Source organism: Schistocerca cancellata, chromosome 2, assembly GCF_023864275.1.
Source record: "Schistocerca cancellata isolate TAMUIC-IGC-003103 chromosome 2, iqSchCanc2.1, whole genome shotgun sequence".
Taxonomy (NCBI): domain Eukaryota; kingdom Metazoa; phylum Arthropoda; class Insecta; order Orthoptera; family Acrididae; genus Schistocerca; species Schistocerca cancellata.
This window is the reverse complement of record NC_064627.1, coordinates 325474314-325500545: the sequence shown is the minus strand read 5'-3', so window position 1 is coordinate 325500545 and position 26232 is coordinate 325474314. Positions and strand designations below refer to the sequence as shown.

The 26232-nt window shown below is 45.2% G+C and overlaps 1 protein-coding gene across 1 annotated transcript in view; it reads right to left on the bottom strand.

The window, feature by feature from the left end:
- LOC126145344 (pickpocket protein 28-like) overlaps positions 1 to 26232 on the bottom strand; it is a 105585-nt gene that overhangs the window by 74818 nt on the left and 4535 nt on the right. The window contains exons 2-3 of the mRNA XM_049915551.1: positions 19732 to 19929; positions 1351 to 1584 (exon numbers count right to left, since the gene is read on the bottom strand). Of these exons, the coding sequence (XP_049771508.1) occupies positions 1351 to 1584; positions 19732 to 19929 (432 nt within the window). The remainder of the gene's footprint in view (positions 1 to 1350; positions 1585 to 19731; positions 19930 to 26232) is intronic.

The following is a 26232-nucleotide window of genomic DNA, read 5'->3' as shown; positions in this document are numbered from 1 at the left end:
ACCGTTAAAATTTCACAAAAAGGAAGAGAAAGTGAAGGAAAATAAAAGATGTATTCTGAGTCTGCGCGAAGAGAGTAATAAACGATTACTTTTAATCGAAAAGAATGTTGCCAGTAAGAGATAATCACGTAGTCGAGATTACATGACAAAGTGTAGTGCTTTATGTGCAGGGTGTCCCATTAGGAAGGGTTGTGTGCAGGGCCATGAAAGGAACAATCATTCGAAGCATAAACATCCAGGAAACATGGGCTCTAAAGTCCATACCACATGAGCTACGAGCACTTGTTAATCGTCGCTACTGAACAAGTGCTCGTAGCTCTTAAGGTATCTATTTTAGATCTCATGTTTACTAGACTTTTTCTTTTTTGGTCCATTCTACCTCCTCCACAAATATGGAAAGCGAAAAGCTTACAGTAGAAGAAATTTTTTGACGCTATTGAGCTACCACGCATATTTTGGGTTGTCTGAATTTTAATAGACAATCGAACTTAATGCCTATGACGGCTTACGTACTCCCAACGAGAAAGTTCTTAACCGTGGGCCTGCTGATACATGCCCTATCTACAGTTCCCATAATGTTAATCTGAACTCCCATCAAAATTCTGTCATTAATATGACCATGTTAAATGAAGCTCACACTAATTTGACAGCACTCGGTTTACTGTTCTTCAGTCACAAGCAAGATTATCCCTTAGAGCCCAATCACTTTCGCTCTGCAAACGTATTCATGCGCTTAACACTTTTTGAATCGATTTTGCAATGGTTGGTTGTCCGTTATTAAAAATCATCCCCTGACCGTCTAAATAACTAAAATTCCAAAGATTAATGTCTTTTATTCGCGATCGCACGCACTCTCACGATTCTGTCTTCAAGAAGGCTCAGGCGTAGTGACCCATTTACTTACAATAGCAAATGAGGGGTAGTAAGGACCATTCTTCTAGGGCAATGGGACTTCCTCGTCAACGACGCTAACTCGCTGCATCAAAGATGCATCATGCTAGATTCCATCTGTCCGGGTTAGGATCGACATCTGTTCAATTACAAGTATGGAAGATTTCAGAGCTCATGTTTACTGGACTTTATTGCTTTGAATGATACTTCCGGCCAAATGTCTGAATATTAACCATCCTTCCCGAAACAGCCTGTATAGGCTAAAAATACGCCTATAAATTCATGGTCCCTTTCAATTTCCAATACAGTTGTCAGTTTATCTCTGAAGATGTCTCCCGCAGATGGGGACGAAACGTCAGCGAAATTATTTTGATACATCGCCCTGTCAGCCTGGAAGTATAAACTGCAGCTTTTCAAACTCTTTGACGAAAATTATGTTATAGACAGCGCTGTACTCACTCTTCCTCTGTGAGGTTGGCTTCATTGTTGTAGGCGTCGGTGAAGTTGAAGACGCTTTGGCGCGACTTGGTCTCGCTGCAGATGGTGACCGCCGGGAACGGCACTTGCCACACGGGCGTCGAGGACTCTGCGAACGTCACGATGACGGGGGATCTGTCCCACTTGATCCACACGTTGTTGATCAGCTTGCTGCACACCCCCAGGCTCAGACCGAACAGCATCAGCCACAGAAACCTAGGGGAAGCCAAAGCACTGTATGCAGAAGAAGTGGTAGTAGTTTGTGTGTGTTAGCCTGTATGGATCTTTCGAAACTAGTCGTTATTTGATTAGATTAGACTTTTACACCGAAAGTTCCATAGTGAGAAAATCTTCGAGGATATGGAACATGACATAAAACAAGACTATGTAATACATATATACAAAAAAAATTTTAAGGGTGCTTCCACAGAATCTAAGCCATTGATGTAGGCTAGACTACCTGATCGGATAATCCTATCTTATGCGGAATTAACTACTAGATGTGATGAGAGGCGGACCTACCAGTATAAAAGGAGGCGGCGAGTACTGTGTTGTCAGTAGAGAAGTAATAGCAGCAGAATTGATCGATCAGGGGAGCTCAGTGAGTTCGAACGTAGACTGGTCATTGGACGTTGAAACGTAACAGTCTAATTAAATTTAATTCAAACACGTAAATTTTAGCCATGAACAGTAATTTCTGACACAGAGGTGTAAGAAAAATATGTACTTCTGAAAAAGTAACGAAGCAAATGATTACGGAATCTTAATTATACTATTGTGTAGAAGTCTGTTAATTGGAACATTTTATATGATATGAATCTTCTGTAATTAGTAAATATAACAAGTGTATTGTTAACATTTAACACCTCAGCCTTCATACACTATATAAATAGTATATAGACTAGAATTTACTCATGTGTTTAATATATAAGAATCTAGGTAATATTCAAAATGTGACATTTGTTTCGGGACGAGAGTTTTAATTGTTAATTAATGTAATAATAATTTTAAACAATGACGAGGATTGTTCGAGATTGTTAAGAAAGTATAAATACTAACTGCCATGTTGGCAGAGTCACTCAGTCTGGTTTTGGGTTTTGAGCAGTGAGCATGTAGCTGCTCCTTTTGTATTGTAAATATTGTTTGCCTTTGTAATAATACTTTTATTTTGTTTTGAAGGTATAACAAAAATGAATAAAATTAGTACAAGATTAAACTAAATCAACTCTCCACTATGAAACTTCCTGTCAGATTAAAACTGTTTGCCCGACCGAGACTCGAACTCGGGACCTTTGCCTTTCGCGGGCAAGTGCTCTACCATCTGAGCTACCGAAGCACGACTCACTGCCGCTACCCACAGCTTTACTTCTTCCAGTACCTCGTCTCCTACCTTCCAAACTTTACAGAAGCTCTCCTGCGAACCTTGCAGAACTAGCACTCCTGAAAGAAAGGATGTTGCGGAGACATGGCTTAGCCACAGCCTGGGGGATGTTTCCAGAATGAGATTTTCACTCTGCAGCGGAGTGTGCGCTGATATGAAACTTCCTGGCAGATTAAAACTGTGTGCCCGACCGAGACTCGAACTCGGGACCTTTGCCTTTCGCGGGCAAGTGCTCTACCATCTGAGCTACCGAAGCACGACTCACGCCCGGTACTCACGGCTTTACATCTGCCAGTACCTCGTCTCCTACCTTCCAAACTTTACAGAAGCTCTCCTGCGAACCTTGCAGAACTAGCACTCCTAAAAGAAAGGATATTGCGGAGACATGGCTTAGCCACAGCCTGGGGGATGTTTCCAGAATGAGATTTTCACTCTGCAGCGGAGTGTGCGCTGATATCTGCCAGGAAGTTTCATATCAGCGCACAGTTGTACCGTCGTGATGACTGGATGTTGTGTGATGTCCTTAGGTTAGTTAGGTTTAAGTAGTTCTAAGTTATAGGGGACTGATGACCATAGATGTTAAGTCCCATAGTGCTCAGAGCCATTTGAACCATTTTTAGATCGTACAGTTATCTTAATCATATGTCGAGCCTGGTGGTGTATCAGGGAAGCACTTGCCTGGTAACCAAAACGACACGGAATCGAATGCCACAGTTATTTTTGTCTGCCTTTATCTTAGCCGTCTCTCACCGATTGAAGAGCAATTGGTTCGGATTCAACATCATAGGTCTTCTTTCCCCAGTAGTATTACTGGGGTAGGGTAGGGACACGCAAGTCGCCAAAGTGGCGTCCAATTGAAAGACTTGCGCCAGGCCGCTGAGATACACGTAATAATTCTTCCCATTCCTGGACTTTGGAAAAACTGGAAAAGAAGAGAATCGAGGCATCTGAAGTGTGGTGCTGCAGAAGGATGGTGAAAAATAAGTGCCTAATAAGAAATAAGAATGGTCTTCCCAAGGAAAGAATCACGTAAAAATAATGATTAGAAGAAGGGGCAGTATTATCGCACATGTGTGAAGACCTCAAGAAATAACTTCCACGGTACTAGAGAGAGCCATAGAGGAAAAGAATTGTTCTAGAAGACAGGGACAAATACGGTATCTGAAGCGTTGGGTGTATGAGCTATTCTGAGGTGGAGAGATTGGCACAGGAGAGGAAGTCGTGGAGGACCGCAGAAAACTACTCAGTAGAAACAATAATAGCCATTTTCTTCGCAAAATCTTTCTTGTATGCCACCAACGATGCGTGACGTTTGCAAGTAAACCTTTCCTGTCAGTTGTTTACGTAACTTCCATTTCAGTACCATTCACTTTACTCCTAATAGCCGCTCGTCTGCTATACACTTTCCCATTTGTTATTATTGCAGTCCCTTCCGCTACGTTCCCTTCTGCTACACACTTTTTCGGTTGCTACGATTGTGATCCCTGTTATACCAATAGGTGAGGAGTTCTCAGAGCACATGAAAAACAACGAACTGAAAGTGAAACGGCGTCTTGGAAAACATAATATTAGATGTAGTAGTTCATGAGGCGTAAAGAGTAGATTAATTTATGAAAAAGAGAAGTGGCGAGAATATGGAAACAATACACTGAGAAATTACATAATAGTTACAAAATACGCCACTGGAAAACCTGTAGCAACTGAATTCAGGAGAAGGATACAGGAGATTAAGAGGAGAATATTTTTAAAGATGAAGAGAACCTGACGAAGATGATATCCCACAGAGATCTTGCCCCCATTCTAACAGTCGAGTACCGCAAGTCTCTAGAGGAACAGAAGGTTCCAAATAATTGGAAAAGAGCACAGGTAGTTCCAGTCTTCAAGAAGGGTCGTCGAGCAGATGCGCAAAACTATAGACCTATATCTCTGACATCGATCTGTTCTAGAATTTTGGAACATGCTTCTTGCTCGCATATCATGTCATTTCCGGAAACCCAGAATCTACTCTGTAGGAATCAACATGGATTCCAGAAACAGCGATCTAGTGAGACCCAACTCGCTTTATTTGTTCATGAGACCCAGAAAATATTAGCTACAGGCTCCCAGGTAGATGCTATTTTCCTTGACTTCCGGAAGGCGTTCGATACAGTTCCGCACTGTCGCCTGATAAACAAAGTAAGAGCCTACGGAATATCAGACCAGTTGTGTGGCTGGATTGAAGAGTTTTCAGCAAACAGAACACAGCATGTTGTTCTCAATGGAGTGACGTCCACAGACGTTAAAGTAACCTCTGACGTGCCACAGGGGAGTGTTATGGGACCATTGCTTTTCACAATATATATAAATGACATAGTAGATGTGTCGGAAGTTCCATGCGGCTTTTCGCGGATGATGCTGTAGTATACAGAGAAGTATCAGCATTAGAAAATTGCAGCAAAATGCAGGAAGATCTGCAGCGGATAGGCACTTGGTGCAGGGAGTGGCAACTGACCCTTAACATGTATTGTGAATACACAGAAAGAAGGATCCTTTATTGTATGATTATATGGTAACGGAACAAACACTGGTAGCAGTTACTTCTGTAAAATATCTGGGAGTATGCGTGCGGAACGATTTGAAGTGGAATGATCATATAAATTTAATTGTTGGTAAGGCGGATACCAGGTTGAGATTCATTGGGAGAGTCCTTAGAAAATGTAGTCCATCAACAAAGGAGGTGGCTTACAAACCACTCGTTCGACCCATACTTGAGTATTACTCATTGTGTGGGATCCGTACCAGATCGGGTTGACGGAGGAGATAGAGAAGATCCAAAGAAGAGCGGCGCGTTTCGTCACATGGTTATTTGGTAAGCATGATAGCGTTACGGAGATGTTTAGCAAACTCAAGCGGCAGACTCTGCAAGAGAGGCGCTCTGCATCGCGGTGTAGCTTGCTGTCCAGGTTTCGAGAGGGTGCGTTTCTGGATGAGATATCGAATATATTGCTTCCCGCTACTTGTAACTCCAGAGGAGATCACGAATGTAAAATTAGACAGATTCGAGCGCGCACGGAGGTTTTCCGGCAGTCGTTCTTCCCGCGAACCATACGCGACTGGAGCAGAAAAGGGAGGAATCACAGTGGTACGTAAAGTGCCCTCCGCCACACACCGTTGGGTGGCTTGCGGAGTATAAATGTAGATGTAGATATAGATGTAGAGATCTACTACGTAGCTGGAAAGAAATTACATCATATACTAATGACAGACCATGCCAATCAGCGAAGGGGTTTTCGAAACAAGTGGCATTTACTAAGACTATCAATATAAAAGAAAATATCAGGCAAGGAATGTGAACAATATCGTACGAGCGCATGGAATCTTGTTTTATATCGCTCTAAATACTATCTAACTTTATATTAGGGAATAATGAATATAAGGCTGAATCTCAGTTGTATCTAGAAAAGACAGTAGAACCAGGGAAACAATAATCCACCTTTTGAATGCTGTAAGAGATTGAGCAAAGATAAGATCATGGGGTTCTTAGCCTTAAAGAAGCATTTGAAAAAGTCGGTTGGGAGCAGATTTTAAGGATAATACGGAAAGCTGATGTGTATTATGAAACCAAGAGAATTATTTTGTGCCTGTACAAAGAAACTGTTGTACAATGGTGCATATAACATGGATAGCAAGCAATTGTTAGTGGAGGATTAAGGTATGGACGTAACACTGTCATCTGTGCTACCTCATACGTATACTGAACGATCAACAGACGAAGGAACCAAAAATTCAACGGAAACATAAGGTTCGCGGTCAGAAAGTAGCTGTGATACGCTATAGAAGTCTTGTCAGAAACCGAAGATCAACTACAGGAAACGCTCACTGAGATGGAGATTAACAAGGTACAACCTACAACTAAATGAAACGTATGAAACATTAACTAAGACACTTCTGATAAAAACAGGACTACCTGTACAGTTAATCCGGTGCACAACTGTAGAAGAATTTACCTATTTTGGAAGTAAAGTAACAGCTTACGACAGAAGAAAAAAAGCGTCGTTAGTAGAATACACCAGGATAAAAAGGCTTTCAACAAAAAACGAAAGCTTTTTTTTAAAAAAATGTAGGAATTAATTTAGAGATAAATGTGTAGTGAAGCATAATTGTATGACGAAGCGAAACGTGGGCAATGAGAGTAATTGAGAAGAAAATAATTGCAATTGTTGAGTTACGGTGCTATAACAGAATATTAATAACGTCGTGGGTGGGTAGAGTTACCGACGAAGAAATACTGATAGTGGGGGTTCCCTGTGGAAAGCAGCAACTAGAAGGAGAGTTACACAGACTGGGTTTTTACTCAGTCGTAAACGACTGGTGAAGATACACTCCTGGAAATGGAAAAAAGAACACATTGACACCGGTGTGTCAGACCCACCATACTTGCTCCGGACACTGCGAGAGGGCTGTACAAGCAATGATCACACGCACGGCACAGCGGACACACCAGGAACCGCGGTGTTGGCCGTCGAATGGCGCTAGCTGCGCAGCATTTGTGCACCGCCGCTGTCAGTGTCAGCCAGTTTGCCGTGGCATACGGAGCTCCATCGCAGTCTTTAACACTGGTAGCATGCCGCGACAGCGTGGACGTGAACCGTATGTGCAGTTGACGGACTTTGAGCGAGGGCGTATAGTGGGCATGCGGGAGACCGGGTGGACGTACCGCCGAATTGCTCAACACGTGGGGCGTGAGGTCTCCACAGTACATCGATGTTGTCGCCAGTGGTCGGCGGAAGGTGCACGTGCCCGTCGACCTGGGACCGGACCGCAGCGACGCACGGATGCACGCCAAGACCGTAGGATCCTACGCAGTGCCGTAGGGGACCGCACCGCCACTTCCCAGCAAATTAGGGACACTGTTGCTCCTGGGGTCTTCCGCTCACGCCCCAACATCGTGCAGCCCGCCTCCAGTGGTGTCGCGACAGGCGTGAATGGAGGGACGAATGGAGACGTGTCGTCTTCAGCGATGAGAGTCGCTTCTGCCTTGGTGCCAATGATGGTCGTATGCGTGTTTGGCGCCGTGCAGGTGAGCGCCACAATCAGGACTGCATACGACCGAGGCACACAGGGCCAACACCCGGCATCATGGTATGGGGAGCGATCTCCTACACTGGCCGTACACCACTGGTAATCGTCGAGGGGACACTGAATAGTGCACGGTACATCCAAACCGTCATCGAACCCATCGTTCTACCATTCCTAGACCGGCAAGGGAACTTGCTGTTCCAACAGGACAATGCACGTCCGCATGTATCCCGTGCCACCCAACGTGCTCTAGAAGGTGTAAGTCAACTACCCTGGCCAGCAAGATCTCCGGATCTGTCCCCCATTGAGCATGTTTGGGACTGGATGAAGCGTCGTCTCACGCGGTCTGCACATCCAGCACGAACGCTGGTCCAACTGAGGCGCCAGGTGGAAATGGCATGGCAAGCCGTTCCACAGGACTACATCCAGCATCTCTACGATCGTCTCCATGGGAGAATAGCAGCCTGCATTGCTGCGAAAGGTGGATATACACTGTACTAGTGCCGACATTGTGCATGCTCTGTTGCCTGTGTCTATGTGCCTGTGGTTCTGTCAGTGTGATCATGTGATGTATCTGACCCCAGGAATGTGTCAATAAAGTTTCCCCTTCCTGGGACAATGAATTCACGGTGTTCTTATTTCAATTTCCAGGAGTGTAATTTGGAAAAGTGATAGGGTAAGAAAGAAAGAATAGCAGAGGGCTATCTAAGCTACACTACCCAACTGAGAAAGAGCAAAAGTCCGCAGTAAACATGAGCTGAAGAGACAATCTGTCAAAAGAACAAGCGGGAGAACTGCTACCTCAACCAGACGTCGGGTTTTGTCAGCAAAGAAGATTTCTCCCCAGTAATTCGTACTGTATCTAGTGTAATCTCAATCACATTCTTCTTCAGATGCTTCAGCTACATCTACATATGTACTCTGCAAGCCACTGTACAGTGCTCGGTGGAACCTTGATATTAGCTATTTTCTCTTCAAATGGCTCTGAGCACTATGGGACTTAACATCTGAGGTCATCAGTCCCCTAGAACTCAGAACTACTTAAACCTAACTAACCTAAGGACATCACAAACACCCATGCCCGTGGCAGGATTCGAACCTGCGACCGTAGCGATCGCGCGGTTCCAGGCTGAAGCGCCTAGAACCGCTCGGCCGCAATTTTCTGTGTTATTCCATTCTATACTGAGTGGGGGAAAATGCCTACATGCCCCTTTAGGCCTCATACTGTCTCTTTTATTATCTTGATCGCTACGGGAGACGTACAGGGTGGTTATAATTAAACTTTCGCTACATGAGGGGACCTCCATGGAAAATGAGTGATCGTAGGACAATGAGACTTCGTGGAAACATTTGTAAGGACATACGGAAGAGAAACGCATTTTATTTTCTACATGAGACGGTAACATTTGTTAACTGTGTACCATGTTTACCTTCCAGGGTACAAACGTTGCTCAGTGTGGCGACCATCTGCCTCCACGACAGCCTGGAAGGAATTGTTCGCAGAAATTTTCGAACGGTTGACCATGGAACTTTCAGCTGTGGTGACACAGTTCGTGTATTGCTTGCAGATCGGACGCTACGTCCACCATTCTCAGCCACGGCAACACTAACTTCTTCAACAATCGCAATTGACCGTCGGCCTTTCCCAGTAGCGTTTCCCAAATCGTCGGATATTCGAACTTCCGAGTCACGTTCTTCAACGCCGGAGCGTATTCCTTTAATGCGTCGATGATACTCGCGGAGAGCAGCAACATTGTTGCTGCTGTTTTGATAAAACGGCTTTAGTGAAACAATGCTCACTTTGTCCATATCCCTGTTGGCTCTCTGCAACTGTAATGAAGGCCTATGCTTGTGTTTCAGTCGTACGCTGATGTATCAGTATCGGCGAGTAACGTCAAGTCATGACAGTAACACTACTAACAACGCAAATCCTGCAGCGCACGGTCGGAACATCACTCCTATAAAGTTAGGTATATCCAGACCACGATATCATTGCACTTGACCTCCCGTGGACGTTAACGGGAACACCTGGTGACGTTACAGTAAACAAGTACAGTAGTGACTAAGCAAAGCGCGTAGCACTGAATAATTTCAAGACAGTTGTGCATATACTTTCAGGTGCTTCAGCGTGTCCTCGTGGATTATCGCGATAAAAATTGATGATAAGCCTATCGAAGTGTCCGCACTCCTAGATGCAATACGAGGATTGGAACTTAAATAGTGGCAACTATTTATTCACATCAGATACAAAAGAGTCAATGTTTGCACCTGTTACTGTCCTTCGCTCACCAGCGATGGGTAGAACCCCTTGCCAGCGGTGTGGAAGGCGTAGTATACCGTTAGCAGAGCCTGTTCTGTTGATGGTGCGAATGAAGCGGTATCCTACGCCTTCCACATCGCTGGAAACAGGTTCTACACAACGCTGGTGTGTACTTTGAAGGACAGTAACAGGTGCAAACATGTAACTCTTTTGTATGGGTTGTGAATAAATAGTTCCCACTATTTACGTTCCAACCCTTGTATGTTTCAAAACGCCGCGCCTGAAAATGGGATTTTACGGTTTTCATACCTCGTGTTCTATTGGTGATAAAAAGATAGGGTCAAGCGTTTCTGAAAGCCCTTGGGATAGCGACCATTTGTATACCAAACGGAAGGACCGTCTAAACATCACCATCCTACAGTACAGAGTCAAAATATGAATATTACAAGCATCCTCCTGCTTATGCAAATGGAGCAACTCTGTTGGCTGTTCTTCCATTTGATGCGATCTACCGTGGACTTGATGGAAGTTATGGAGACACCATTACTTGATGGGCGGTTCGTCGGAAAAACACACAAAAAGGTTTTTTTACTATATTTTTGCCGTCACCAGAGGACAAAAAGCCAGCCGAGGATTTCAAGACGGTTGCACACAAGATACGGCTGAAATTTTTACAATCTATTCCTAAGATCCCGTTCTCGAACAACCTTCAAAATTTTCTTGAAATCCTTATCCGTTTCCAAGATAAAGAGGTTGAAAGTTACCGTACTTATATACGTACAATCGGGTATGACACGAAATCTAAATAATAAATGCGGAAAATTGCTCAAATTTTAATGCTATATTCTCTATGCATTGATCTAGGAAAGTCATCGCCCCGTTTTCAAAAATTCTTTATCCGTTCTCGAGAAACACATAAAAAACTTGTGTTTTCGGTACTAAAACTCTACCGCGGTTTCCGAGACGGCTATGTACAATAAATCGTTGTAATTTTTATAATGTATTACTAAGATCCCAATCACCAACAACATTGAAACTTTTCTTTATATCTTCATCCGTTTCCGACATACAGAGGTTCAAAGTTACCCTTCTTGTACACGTAAAATACGCACATAAAATCCGGTGTGATGCGAAAACGTTGTATATAAAGTGACATAGCACGGAGAGGTATGCTATAAAGTGTCTCCGTTATCATCTGCGAAACCCGTGTTGCAGTACTGAAGCATATACAAAATTGTTTTGCACGTAAAATCGTATCTAAGGTGTAAAATTAGTTTTGCGTTGCTTTAGTTCAAAAAAAAAAAAAAAAAAAAAAAAGGAATACTTTCCTGTTTATTTCAAAGACTCTGACTGAAACGTGGGGTACCAGCTGCCCCATTCTACCTTCCTCAGCACCTTCAAAAATTTTGGCTTGCAAACGTATTCGCCCTTTTTTATGCCAAGAGAGATGAAGAAGTCAGTGTCAAAGAGACGGAAACGTAATAAATGTTGGAAGGTAGTAGACATGGTTATAGTAGACATTGTGCTATAGAAAGAGTGAAAGAGTCGGTGGTAGTGTGAGGGTAAGAGTGGCAGTGGAACATAGTTGACAGTGACAGAACAGTGCTAGGTAAAGAGTGTAGGCACCAGTGCACTGGGAGTGGGGGTGGGGGTGGGGGGGGGGTGGGTAAGAAGGGGGGATTAAAGAGAAAGAGAAAGTGGAAGTTGGTAAGAGACAGTGATAATGAGAGACAGAGTATATGATAATGACAACGAGGAAGAGAGAGAGAGTGAGATTGAGAACAGACAGCAGCAGCAGGAAGGAAGGAAGGAATCAGATACTAGCAGTATGAGAGAGCAAGAGGGAGACAGTTACAGTGACAGGAGACTTCAGTAGTATGACAGAATAAGGGAACTGTGGCTGTGACACAGGACACAATGACACAGAGCCACAAAGAGATAATGACAATGAGCTGGTCTGAATGACTGAGTGCGAAAGAGAAACTGGGAGTGAATGAGTATGAGCAATTTATAGCGATGGCCTAATGGATGTGAGAGAGTTAGATTGAGAAGTTTGTGGAAGTTTGAGTCGAGTTTCTGTTAAAAAAAGAGCGAATATATTTGCATGCCAGAATTTCTGGAAAAATTTTTAAAGGTACTGAGGAAGATAGAATGTTCGCATTTTTTGTGCTCCGATAGGAGCATTTTTCCGTCGCCAGTGCTGGGTTCGATTAGTGCCTATACGGTAAACACTACACTCACTCAAGTAGCGAAACTTTCATTATATATGATGCTGGCAGCTGAATTGGTGGTCAGTCTTACTCGGATATATGTTTTATAAATTAACATAGTACAGCGAGGTAAATGTTTTCTTTGTTGCCATTTAATTTCCCCGAGTCTGTCTCTTACATTTTCATATGGTCAATAACGATCTGTTAAGATTTTAGCAGCACGTCTTTCGAATTCGTTCGATATTTGCTGACATGCTTACTTGATAAAGACTCCCAACATTGGAGCAATACCCTAGAATAAATCCCACTAGCGTCTTCTGTATGACTTTCTCTTGACAGACGAAATGCACCTTTTCCATAATCAATCCAAAATATCAGTCTTCCATTCTCCTTTCCTAACACCCATTATAAGTTCTCGTCCTATTTGATATCGCTCCTTGGCATTAAACCTAAATATTTAAATGCTGCGACGTGCTCCATACGTTCGCCACTGATCTCGTAATCAACCACTTGCGAGCGATGAAAACAGACAAGATTAGCGATCCACTGTACATCCTCTCAGTCACCCAAGCGAGTTCTGTGAGTAATGATGGTTCAAATGGCTCTGAGCACTATGGGACTTAACAGCTATGGTCATCAGTCCCCTAGAACTTAGAACTACTTAATCCTAACTAAACTAAGGACATCACACAGCACTGTGAGTAATGAAATCCATGTCAACAACGCACTGCGCGACACATTTATGCGTTGCAGTGCGGTGACCTCAGCAAAGCCTCTTGCGTTCTAATTAAATAAAAGCACTCGGCAGAGTGCTTTCAGACTGACAGCCATGCAAAGAGGGTGGCGTGATGTGGCGGGTTAGCATGTGTGCGCCATCTTGTCGTAATGGCAGGTGCACTGGATTCTCTGCGAGCGGACTCGTGTGTAGGACCAGCAGCCTCTGGGGAGCCGTTAATTCACAAAATGGCTGCTTGTTTGACATACTTTTTTCACTTAATTGACCCAAACAAAAAATTTGTGTTGCGTGCATGGCGTGACTTATTGTGCGGCCTCAGCGGTTCCAAGAAATACCAGCCAACAGAGAGAAAAAACATCTACTGCCGAGATTTTGCAGTTTTTCAGAAATTGAGGCCATCATCGATTGCTCATAATGCGGGAAACTGTCCTTTACAGTGTCTGTTGATGGAAGCTATAGCAATTTAGCACACAGAAGCATTTAGTATATACTGACACTGACAATATGAACAATACAGAATGTCGTAGATCTCGCCCCCGAAGAGGCGTTCTGTGTACACTTTCCGCCTATCCAATCACTCTTCTGCGTTTAACAAAACTTCCATTTCACTCTTAATGTTGCCACCCTTAATTTTAGCCCGCCCGGCTAGCCGCGCGGTGCTGGTCCATGGCACGAATCGGCCCGGCGGATTAGTGTCGAGGTCCGGTGTGCAAGCAGCCTGTGGGTAGTTTTTAAGGCGGTTTTCCATCTGCCACGGCGAATGCGGGCTGGTTCCAGTTATTCCAGTTCCATTATGTCGGCGATTGCTGCGCAAACACTGTCTCCACGTACGTGTACACCGTAATCACTCTACCAAGCAAACATTTGGCGGGTTACAGTCGTCTGGTATGAGACGTTCCCGGAGGGGGGGTGGGGATGGGCCACTGTGGGCCGAACCGCACTATAACCGTGGGTTCAGTGTGGGGCGGCGGAGGGATGGGTGATAGGTGGACTGCTGTGGCCTGTTGTGACGTTGTGAACCACTGAGGGCTCCCTCGTTTCTAGGTCCCCGGTTCGATACACAACACACACCCTTACTTTCAATTTCACCGCAGGCTGTTTCGACTTTTCTGTATGCTGAATCAGTTCTTCCGAGGACCATTTCCTTTTCGATATCTTCACATTTTTTCAGCAGCCATTTAGCGTTGGGTTTCCTTCACTTTCTATTTATTTCATTTCTAAGTGATTTATATGTAGCTGTATTCCCGTCTTTCCCTGGACATACTTCCTTCTTTCGTCGATCAGCTGAAGTATTTCTTCTGTTATCCAATGTCTCATCGCAGTTACCGTCGTTGTAACTATGTTTGTCTGTCCTGCATCTGTGATTGCCCTTTACATAGATGTCCACTCTTCTTCATCTTCGTAATCGCAGTGCATACAGGCTTAGAGAACATCAAAAACATCTCACCATTCCTCAGTACTTCAGTATCTCATCTCCTTCCACATAGGTTCTTCCGCACAATTCTCTGAAACTTAAGTCCCCTCTCTATCAATAGTAAATTGTGATCTGAATTTATATCTGCTGCTGAATACACATTATAGTCCAATAGGTGATTTTAGACTCTCTTTCTGATCATAATGTAATCCAGATGAAATCTTCCCATGTCTCCCGGTCCCTTCCAAATACAGCCTCTTGTGATTCTTAAACAGTGTATTCGCTGTTACTACACTACTGGCCATTAAAATTGCTACACCACGAAGACGACGTGCCACAGACGCGAAATTCAACCGGCAGGAGGAAGATGTTGTGATATGCAAATGATTAGCTTTTCAGAGCATTCACACAAGGTTGGCGCCGGTGGCGACACCTATAAAGTGCTGACATGAGGAAAGTTTCCAACCGATTTCTCATACACAAACAGCAGTTGACCGGCGTTGCCTGGTGAAACGTTGTTGTGATGCCTCGTTTAACGAGGAGAAATGCGTGCCATCACGTTTCCGACTTTGATAAAGGTCGGATTGTAGCCTATCGCGATTGCGGTTTATCGTATCGCGAAATTGCTGCTGCCGTTGGTCGAGATCCAATGACTGTTAGCAGAATATGGAATCATTATGTTCAGGAGGGTAATACGGAACTCCGTGCTGGATCCCAACGGCCTCGTATCACGAGCAGTCGAGATGACAGGCATCTTATCCGCATGACTGTAACGGATCGTGCAGCCACATCTCGATCCCTGAGTCAACAAATGAGGACGTTTGCAAGACAACAACCATCTGCACGAACAGTTCGACGACGTTTGCAGCAGCATGGACTATCAGCTCGGAGACCATGGCTGTGGTTACCCTTGACGCTGCATCACAGACAGGAGCGCCTGCGATGGTGTATTCAACGACGAACCTGGGTGCACAAATGGCAAAACGTCATTTTTTCGGATGAATACAGGTTCTATTTACAGCATCATGATGGTCAGGTCCGTGTTTGGCGACATCGCGTTGAACGCACATTGGAAGCGTTTGTTCGTCATCGCCATACTGGCGTATCACCCGGCGTGGTGGTATGGGGTGCCATTGGTTACATGTCTCAGTCACCTCTTGTTCGCATTGACGGCACTTTGAACAGTGGACGTTATATTTCAGATGTGTTGCGATCTGTGGCTCTACCCTTCATTCGATCCCTGCGAAACCCTACATTTCAGCAGTATAATGCAGGACCGCATATTGCAGGTCCTGTACGGGTCTTTCTGGATACAGAAAATGCTCGACTGCTGGCCTGGCCAGCACATCCTCCAGATCTCTCACCAATTGAAAACGTCTGGTCAATGGTGGCCGAGCAACTGGCTAGTCACAATAGGCCAGTTACTACTGTTGATGAACTGTGGTATCGTGTTGAAGCTGCATGGGCAGCTGTACCTGTACACGCCATCCAAGCTCTGTTTGACTCAATGCCCAGGCGTATCAAGGCCGTTATTACAGCCAGAGGTGGTTGTTCTGGGTACAGATTTCTCAGGATCTATGCACCCAAATTGTGTGAAAATGTAATTACATGTCAGTTCTAGTATAATATATCTGTCCAATGAATACCCGTTCATCATCTGCATTTCTTCTTGGTGTAGCAATTTTAATGGTCAGTAGCGTAGTTGAAATTTATTACTGAACTCAAGGAATCTTTGTCCTCTTTCATTCCAATTACCAACTCATATTCTCCCGCAATTCTTTCTTCTATTTCTTCCCCTACAACCGTGTCCCAGTCCCCCATAATTATTATATTGCCATTTTCCTTTACATACGAAATTACCTATTCAGTATCCTCACATATTTTATTTGTTCAGCCTTTGCTTGTGTCGTCGCCATGTATACCTGAACTAATGTTGTTGGCGTTAGTTTGCTGTCGACTGTGATGAGACAAACCCCTTCACTGATCCGATCACAGTAACTCATTCTCTGCTCTGCCTTCGTATTCACAACAAATCCTACTCCAGTTCCACCAGTTTCTGCTACTGTTATTACTCTATATTTGTCTTATCAGAAATGCTGATCTGCTTTGCATTGCACTTCAGTGACACACCACTTTATCTAGACTCTACTTTTGCATTTCTCTTATCAGGTTTTCTAGGTTCCCTACCACATTCAGACTTCCGACATTCCAGGCTCCGACTGTCGGAAGGTAACCCCTTCGTTCGTGCTTCCCCTTGGCAGTTCCCTCCCAGAGATCCGAATGGAGGACTACTCTGGATTCTTTTGCCAATGGAGAGATCATCATGGCACTTTTTCAATTAATCGTAGATAAATACACTCTAAGACCATGAAGGTATTCCCGAATGCGACGGAAATCGCATGTACAGACAAACAAATGATTAAAATTTCAGAAAATTTGTTGATTTATTTAAGAGAAAGAACTTAAATCGAACAAGTAAACAACGCTTTGGTCCACCTCTGGCCCTTATGCAAGCAGTCATAACGATTGGAATTGACTGATATAGTTTTTGGGTGTGCTCCTGAGGGATATCGTTCCAAATTCTGTCCAACTGGCACATTAGATCGTCAAAATCCCAAACTGCTTGAATGACTCTGCCAATTGCTGGAAACGTTCTCAATTTGGGAGGGATCCAGCAACCTTACTGGTTTCCTTAGGGTTTGGCAAGCACGAAGACCAGCTGTAGAAAACATCTCCGTGTACTGGCGGACATTAGTTTGCTGAAATGTAAGCCCAGGGTGGCTTGCCATGAAGGGCATCAAAACGGGGCGTAGAGTATGGTCGACGTACCGGTGTGCTGTAGGGATGCTGAGAATGACAATCAAAGGGATCCTGCTATGAAAAGAAATGGCACCCTAGACAATCGCTGCTGGTTGTCGACCATACAGCGGTGGACTGGCAGGTTGGTACCCCATCGTTATCCAGGGCGTTTCCAGACACGTCTTTGCTGGTCTTCGGGGCTCAGTTCGGAGCGGGATTCGTCACTTAATTCTACTCCATTCGTTGAGATTCCAGACCGGAGATGTATCTGGAGACCCCTTGGACAGTGGTGGATACAAACCTGTCTGTCGCTCGCCATACGGCCCACAACCAGCTGTGGTGGTCTAGGGTGCCATTTCTTTTCATAACAGAACCCCATTTAATTGTCTTCCGCAGCACCCCTACAGCACAGCGATTCGCCGACGACATTCTACGCCCCGTTTTTTCCCTTCAAGGAAAAAAGCAGTCTAGAGGACATCCAACAACTCTATGAATCAATGCCGAGCCGAATGAGTGCTTGCCTAAGAGCCAGAGGTGGACCAACGTGTTATATCGACACGCTCACATTTCTGAAGCTCTTTCTCTTGGATAAATCATTCGATTTTTCTGACGTTGTAATCATTTGTTTGTCTGTACATGCACATCACATCTACCGATTTCCGTCTCATTGAGGTGATACCTTCATGGCGAAGCTTTTTTTTGTCTTAGAATGTGTTACATGTCTTTTATACAATGGTTTCCAGTGGAACATTTTTTCGTGCTTCAGTGTTCTGACTGGATTGATGCGACTCACCACAACTTCCTCACTCGTGCCAAACCCTTCGCACTTGCACCTTGCATACTCAAGTATATGATGGATGTATTCCAATCTCTGTGTTCCCCTACAGTTTTCACCCTCTACAGCCCCTTCAAGTACCACGGAAATCATTCCCTGGTGTCTTATACATGCCCTATCATCCTGCTGCTTCTTCTTGTTACTGTTCTCAATGTGTCACCTTCCTAGGTGTTTCTCCGAAGAACCTCCTCATTTCTCATCAGGCAACCTAATATTCAACGTCGTGCTACATTACCGCATCACAAACAGTTACTGTTTCCTTCTTTTCCGGTGTTCCCGCATCTGGAACTGCCCTGTCTCGGTGGGTTCAGGAGGGTAATACGGAACGCCGTGCTGGATCCCAACGGCCTCGTATCATTAACAGTCCAGATGACAGGCATCTTATCCGCATGGCTGTAACGGATCGTGCAGCCACGTCTCGATCCCTGAGTCAACAGATGGGGACGTTTGCAAGACATCAACCATCTGCACGAACAGTTCGACGACGTTTGCAGCACCATGGAGTATCAGCTCGGAGACTACGGCTGCGGTTACCCTTGACGCTGCATCACATACAGGAGTGCCTGCGATTGTGTACTCAACGACGAACCTTGGTGCACGAATGGCAAAACGTAATTTTTTCGGATGAATCCAGGTTCTGTTTACAGCATCATGATGGTCGCATCCGTGTTTGGCGACATCGCGGTGAACGCACATTGGAAGCGTGTATTCGTCATCGCCATACTGGCGTATCACCCGGTGTGATAGTATGGGGTGCCATTGGTTACGCGTATCGTTCACCTCTTGGTCGTATTGACGGCACTTTGAACAGTGGACGTTACATTTCAGATGTGTTACGACCCGTGGCTCTACACTTCGTCCTATCCCTGCGAAACCCTACATTTCAGCAGGATAATGCACGACCGCATGTTGCAGGTCCTGTACGGGCCTTTCTGCATACAGAAAATGTTCGGCTGCTGCCCTGGCCAGCACATTCTCCAGATCTCTCACCAACTGAATACGTCTGGTCAATGGTGGCCGAGCAACTGGCTCGTCACAATACGCCAGTCACTACTCATGAACTGTGGTATCGTGTTGAAGCTGCATGGGCAGCGGTACCTGTACACGCCATCCAAGCTCTGTTTGACTTAATGCCCAGGCGTATCAAGGCCGTTATTACTGCCAGAAGTGGTTGTTCTGGGTACAGATTTCTCAGGATCTATGTACCCAAATTGCGTGAAAATGTAATCACATGTCAGTTCTAGTATAATATATTTGTCTAATGAATACCCGTTTATCATCTGATTTTCTTCTTGGTGTAGCAATTTTAATGGCCAGTAGTGTACATACACACACACACACACACACACACACACATACATACACAAAATATCATTCATCATTTTAAAAATAAGTGTTCCACGAAGTCTTTCATTCTACATTTTCGTTAGGTGCTAAAGTTGGTGATAATCTGGGGGTGGGAGGCAACACATGGCGGGAGGGGTGGAGGCAGATTGACGGGGGGGAGGGGGGGGAAGGGGAGGCTACTAGCTAATGTCTGATTGCACTCAGGGGTAATAGTCTAAGAAAGGTTGGGAACACTGACGTAGATGGTTAGAAGTGGACCGTTGCTAAGTGTTACTTGTAATTAACAGTTTATGCCAGTGCTAGTAGCTGGGTAAGGTACTGACCTCTCGGCAGCGGGGCGGCCGACCTCGCCGACGTAGCGCAGGCCGTGTATGCTGGTGTTGCGGCAGTATTCTGAGAAGTGCGACACGGAGTGGTTGACGCTGACGCCGGGGATGCTGCGCAGGCTGCGGCGAGAGTCCAGCTTCTCCAGAGGCGGCACGACGCGCTTCACTGCGCCGTCCAGCGCGCCCTCCTTCAGTCTGCAAAAGACCGCCACACCGCTCTTCAGACCCGCTGCTGTTATGTGTACCGGTCAATACAGTGTCCGAGCCAAGGCTCTCTGATCTCGGCAGGCAGCCTACACCGGATATTCAAGTAGGCTACACGAACGTTATGTAGGACCAAACTGATATCAAAAGATGAAGTGATTCACGGTAGCAGTTTCTGACACTACAAATCATCACCAAACACCTAAGTAATAAGCTCACAGCACAAATTAGTAGTAACCCCCCTAAACCTTCTAATTAGGCTGTTTAGGTTTTTTTTATTGGTAATGCCACGTAGCGCTCTGTTTGTAAATCACTGGCTGTGCTGTGTGCAGTCTGTGGCAGGTTTGCATTGCTGTTTGCTATTGTAGTGTTGGGCAGTTGGCTGTTAACTGCGCGTAGCGTTGCGCCCTTGGAGGTGAGCGGCCAGCAGTGATGGATGTGGGGAGAGAGATCGCGGAATTTTGAGAGCGGACGATCTGGACGTGTGTTAATAATTCAGCAAGGGGCTGATTAACAGCATTGCTGGTTCTAAGGACAATTCCAAAAACTTTGTGAGTCCACAAGTGGTGGTTATAGACTTGCTATATTGTCCGCAAGACTCTTCGATGGTGATTGGGCACCTGCACAGTCGCGACAGATGGCTGCTGGCCGTCTCTACAAGGACTGAAGTGGGTCTGCACCTTTGATGATCCACCAGTACCATTATTTCTACAAGGACTCCAGTGGGTCTGCACCTCTGGTGGCCCACCACTACCGTAATCTCTAACAGGACCACAGTGGTCTGCTCTGTGATGACCTACTTACAAATATTCTTCAACTTCGACTGACTCTGCTGTGGGTTTGCTCTGTTGGGGCCCATTACCTGTCTGCATGTCAAGAGTCAGCACTGTTGGAAGGACAACACTACTTCTTCAAGACAGCATGGAAATGCACTATTTCCGTGTGCATTTTCTAATGAGACTTTGCAAAAAAAAAAAAAAAAAAAATTAAAAAAAAAAAAAGCTGTAATTACTATTTTGATAAATGAAGGACTGTCTTTATGAGAACAATTTAAGCTTTTGACCAACATTATATCAATAAGTGTGTGCATTTGATATCTTTGTTATTGTAATTATGAAAAAAATTTTCAAATCTGCGTTGGCCACTGCCCAAAACAATTTGTAAAATTTTTTGTGGGGAGCATGGGGGCTATGTAAGTAGGCTGTTTAGGTTTTTTTATTGGTAACGCCACGTAGCGCTCTGTTTGAAAATCACTGGCTATGCTGTGTGCAGTCTGTGGCTGGTTTGCATTGTTGTTTCCTATTGTAGTGTTTGGCAGTTGGCTGTTAACAGCGCGTAGCGCTGCACAGTTGGAGGTGAGCCGCCAGCAGTGGTGGATGTGGGGAGAAGGGTGGCGGAATTTTGAGAGCGGACGATCTGGACGTGTGTCCATCATGAAAAGTAAATTTGTAATATTGGATATCATGGACTCACACACACACACACACACACACACACACACATATATATATATATATATATATATATATATATATATATATATATATATATATATATATACTCCTGGAAATGGAAAAAAGAACACATTGACACCGGTGTGTCAGACCCAGCATACTTGCTCCGGACACTGCGAGAGGGCTGTACAAGCAATGATCACACGCACGGCACAGCGGACACACCAGGAACCGCGGTGTTGGCCGTCGAATGGCGCTAGCTGCGCAGCATTTGTGCACCGCCGCCGTCAGTGTCAGCCAGTTTGCCGTGGCATACGGAGCTCCATCGCAGTCTTTAACACTGGTAGCATGCCGCGACAGCGTGGACGTGAACGGTATGTGCAGTTGACGGACTTTGAGCGAGGGCGTATAGTGGGCATGCGGGAGGCCGGGTGGACGTACCGCCGAATTGCTCAACACGTGGGGCGTGAGGTCTCCACAGTACATCGATGTTGTCGCCAGTGGTCGGCGGAAGGTGCACGTGCCCGTCGACCTGGGACCGGACCGCAGCGACGCACGGATGCACGCCAAGACCGTAGGATCCTACGCAGTGCCGTAGGGGACCGCACCGCCACTTCCCAGCAAATTAGGGACACTGTTGCTCCTGGGGTATCGGCGAGGACCATTCGCAACCGTCTCCATGAAGCTGGGCTACGGTCCCGCACACCGTTAGGCCGTCTTCCGCTCACGCCCCAACGTCGTGCAGCCCGCCTCCAGTGGTGTCGCGACAGGCGTGAATGGAGAGACGAATGGAGACGTGTCGTCTTCAGCGATGAGAGTCGCTTCTGCCTTGGTGCCAATGATGGTCGTATGCGTGTTTGGCACCGTGCAGGTGAGCGCCACAATCAGGACTGCATACGACCGAGGCACACAGGGCCAACACCCGGCATCATGGTGTGGGGAGCGATCTCCTACACTGGCCGTACACCACTGGTGATCGTCGAGGGGACACTGAATAGTGCACGGTACATCCAAACCATCATCGAACCCATCGTTCTACCATTCCTAGACCGGCAAGGGAACTTGCTGTTCCAACAGGACAATGCACGTCCGCATGTATCCCGTGCCACCCAACGTGCTCTAGAAGGTGTAAGTCAATTACCCTGGCCAGCAAGATCTCCGGATCTGTCCCCCATTGAGCATGTTTGGGACTGGATGAAGCGTCGTCTCACGCGGTCTGCACGTCCAGTACGAACGCTGGTCCAACTGAGGCGCCAGGTGGAAATGGCATGGCAAGCCGTTCCACAGGACTACATCCAGCATCTCTACGATCGTCTCCATGGGAGAATAGCAGCCTGCATTGCTGCGAAACGTGGATATACACTGTACTATTGTGCCGACATTGTGCATGCTCTGTTGCCTGTGGTTCTGTCAGTGTGATCATGTGATGTATCTGACCCCAGGGATGTGTCAATAAAGTTTCCCCTTCCTGGGACAATGAATTCACGGTGTTCTTATTTCAATTTCCAGGAGTGTATATAATGACTTTTGAACACTACGAAGGTAAATACATTGTTTGTTCTTTATCAAAATCTTTCATTTGCTAACTATACCTATCAGTAGTTAGTGACTTCAGTAGTTAGAATCTTTTATTTAGCTGGCAGTATTGGCGTTCGCTGTATTGTAGTAGTTCGAGTAATGAAGATTTTTGTGAGGTAAGTGGTTCATGAAAGGTATAGGTTATTGTTAGTCAGGGCCATTCATTTGTAGGGATTATTGAAAGTCAGATTGTGTTGCGCTAAAAATATTGTGTGTCAGTTTAGTGATGATCAGAATAAGTAAAGAGAGAAATGTCTGAGTACGTTCAGTTCTGCTCAGATGTTTGAAAATCAAATAAAGTAAGGGGTTTATCAGCACAGTATTCATTAATTTTTCTAAGGGGACGTTTCAACCTGTATATGTATATCTTTGTAGAATTCGTACCTAGCGGTCAGTACCCGGACTGCAGCCACCGCACAAGCTCCAGCAACACACTGGTTGTCAGCCGTTGGTGACACACGCACATAAGCGTGTCATCTTCCGGATCCAATATTTTCCTGGATAGCATCTACGAGGGGCAGCGTCCGTTGCTTGGCATAGGCCCATACGAACATACGAGGGTGAGTCAAATGAAAACCTTAAATTTGCAATAACAAATCTAAATTTGGCGCCGTTATCCTGTAAGTTGGTAAGCCTGCTACAAACAGCGTGCAGAATGGCCTGTGGGAGGCAGCATACTGCAGATGCACACTTACCGTCGCAGTATCAGTATAAATATGGCCGCCCCACTTGCAACTTGCACCAGGGAAGAACAGTGTTCTGTTATTCGCTTTTTGCGTAGTGAAGGTGTGAAACCTATTGAAATTCATCGACGAATGAAGGTTCAGTACGGTGATGCATGTTTGTCACAGCAGCAAGTCTACGAATGGAGTAGGAACTTCGCAAATGGTGTGACTTCAGTGGAAGGTGCTCCTCGTCAAGGTCAGGCACAACGATTTGTGACTCCACAGAACATTGCAGCAGTTGAAGCCACAGTGAAGGAAAACCGCCGAGTGACACTGAATGACATTGCAGCATGTTTACAGATTAGTCATGGGTCAGCACACCACATTGCGCAAGACGTGCTCCAGTTTCACGAAGTGTCTGCAAGATGGACGCCACGGCAGCTGACTCCTGAAATCAGAGAACGACTTGTTGATGCTTGTGAAGAACTTCTTCGGCGCTTAGAACGAGAAGGTGATGGCTTCCTTGCAAGAATCGTTACTGGGGACGAAACCTGGGTTCACTTCCACCAACCGGAAACGAAGATAGGGAGCAAGGAATGGCGCCATTCCTCATCACCAAAACCAAAGAAGTTTCTAACAGAACCATCAGCATGAAAGGTTATGCTGTCTCTCTTTTGGGACGAAAAAGGCGTCATTTTCGAGCATTACATGCCTAGAGGGACCACTGTCACCAGTGCATCATACACAGATCTCCTAAAAAATTATCTGCGGCCTGCAATCAAATCAAATGGACGTGGATTGCTGTCAGCAGGTGTCCTTTTGCAACATGACAATGCAAGGCCCCACACTCCCCGTACAACAGTTGCAACAATCACAGACCTGCGTTTTGAGTGTCTACCTCATCCACCATACTCACCAGACCTTGCCCCAAGTAATTTCCATATGTTTGGACCACTCAAAAACGCAATGGGAGGAAAGAAGTTCCGTTCTGATGAAGAGCTACGCCACGCGGTGCATGAGTGGTTGCGCGGACTACCAAAAGAATTTATTTCCAAAGGAATTTATGCACTCTGTAAGCGCTGGAAGACTTGCATTGAGCGTGGGGGAGATTATATTGAAAAGTGATACAGCTTTGTACCACTTCTGCACAATAAATAATATTTAAAAAATATTTAAGGTTTTCATTTGACTCACCCTCGTACTTTAATCGGTTAGGTGGCAACAGTAGCCGGCCGTTGTGGCCGAGTGGTTCTAGGCGCTTCAATCCGGAACTGCGCTGCTGCTAGGGTCGCAGGTTCGAATCCTGCCTCGGGCATGGATGTGTATGCCGTCCGTAGGTTAGTTAGGTTTAAATAGTTCTAAGTTCTACAGGACTGATGACCTCAGATGTTAAGTCCCATAGTGCTCAGAGCCATTTGGACCATTTTGTGATAACAGTTCGTCGCGATTTTAACACAGACTGGACATTCATTACTGATGGTGGTTTACCAACAGAAGGAGGCTGAGAACTTTGCCTACCCACGCCAGCCGTTACTCTGCGACATTCTGTAATATCTCCCTATACCATATGATATAGAGTATAAACGCCAGAAGATGGAACTTAAAATTGCGATACCGGTTGTGTGAGTCTCTAATCGACTGCAGTAAATACAGCTATTGCGGACTATGGGACTTTTGATTCGCTTTTATATTTGAATACGTGTATATAAAAACCTGTGAAACACTGTGTGAATGGTCAATCAGTATGTATAATTACTTTAGCTGTGGCTCCCTAGTTTGAAAATTATCTTCCGCGTACAGTTACTTTGAATGTGATATTACGAGCACAAAACTAGATAGAGTTGCAGGCTACCAGAATACTGTATGTTGTGATTTAGAATCTTTGTAATTTTATAAGCGTTCCCAGGTTTAAGTAAAAGATATTTTTCTACGAGTGAATGTGCGTGTTATTGATGTGGGGCTGTTTTTGTCTTACATTAGCTGTAGTTTGCCGCACTGGAACTCTAAACCAGAATGAGTGCCTTTCCCCCACAGTGCGCTGCCGATAGCACTACACGGAAACGCTTCACGGAGCGATTAAAAGTTGCAATTAGATTTCCACAAACGCTCAATAACGAATGTGGCCCAGAACCTTCAAAACCTAATGTCTAATTTGAACGTAACAAGGCGTACCTCGAGGATACGACAAATCCCAGAACTTTGACATGAAACTTCGTGGCAGATTAAAACTGTCTGCCGGACTGAGACGTGAAACTGAGATCTTTGCCTTTCGCGGACAAGTTCTCTACCGACTGAGCTATCCAAGAACGACTTATCAGTAGCCGTCAGAGCTCTACTTCCACCAGAACCTCTTCTCCTTACAACCAATCTCCACAGAAGTTCTCCAGCGTAGCACACAGTACGTATAATACGAAAAAATCCTGGTTCCATTCCCGGCTCGGCACTTAATTTCAATCCTGCCAGGAAGTTTCAGATCAGCACACAGAATGAAAATCTATCCTGGATACTTCCTCATAGTCGTCAGTCATTTATTACGTCGCATTTCAAAGCTAGTGCGTTGTACTTCAGTAGATTTGAAGATATTCAGTGCCTCTGTT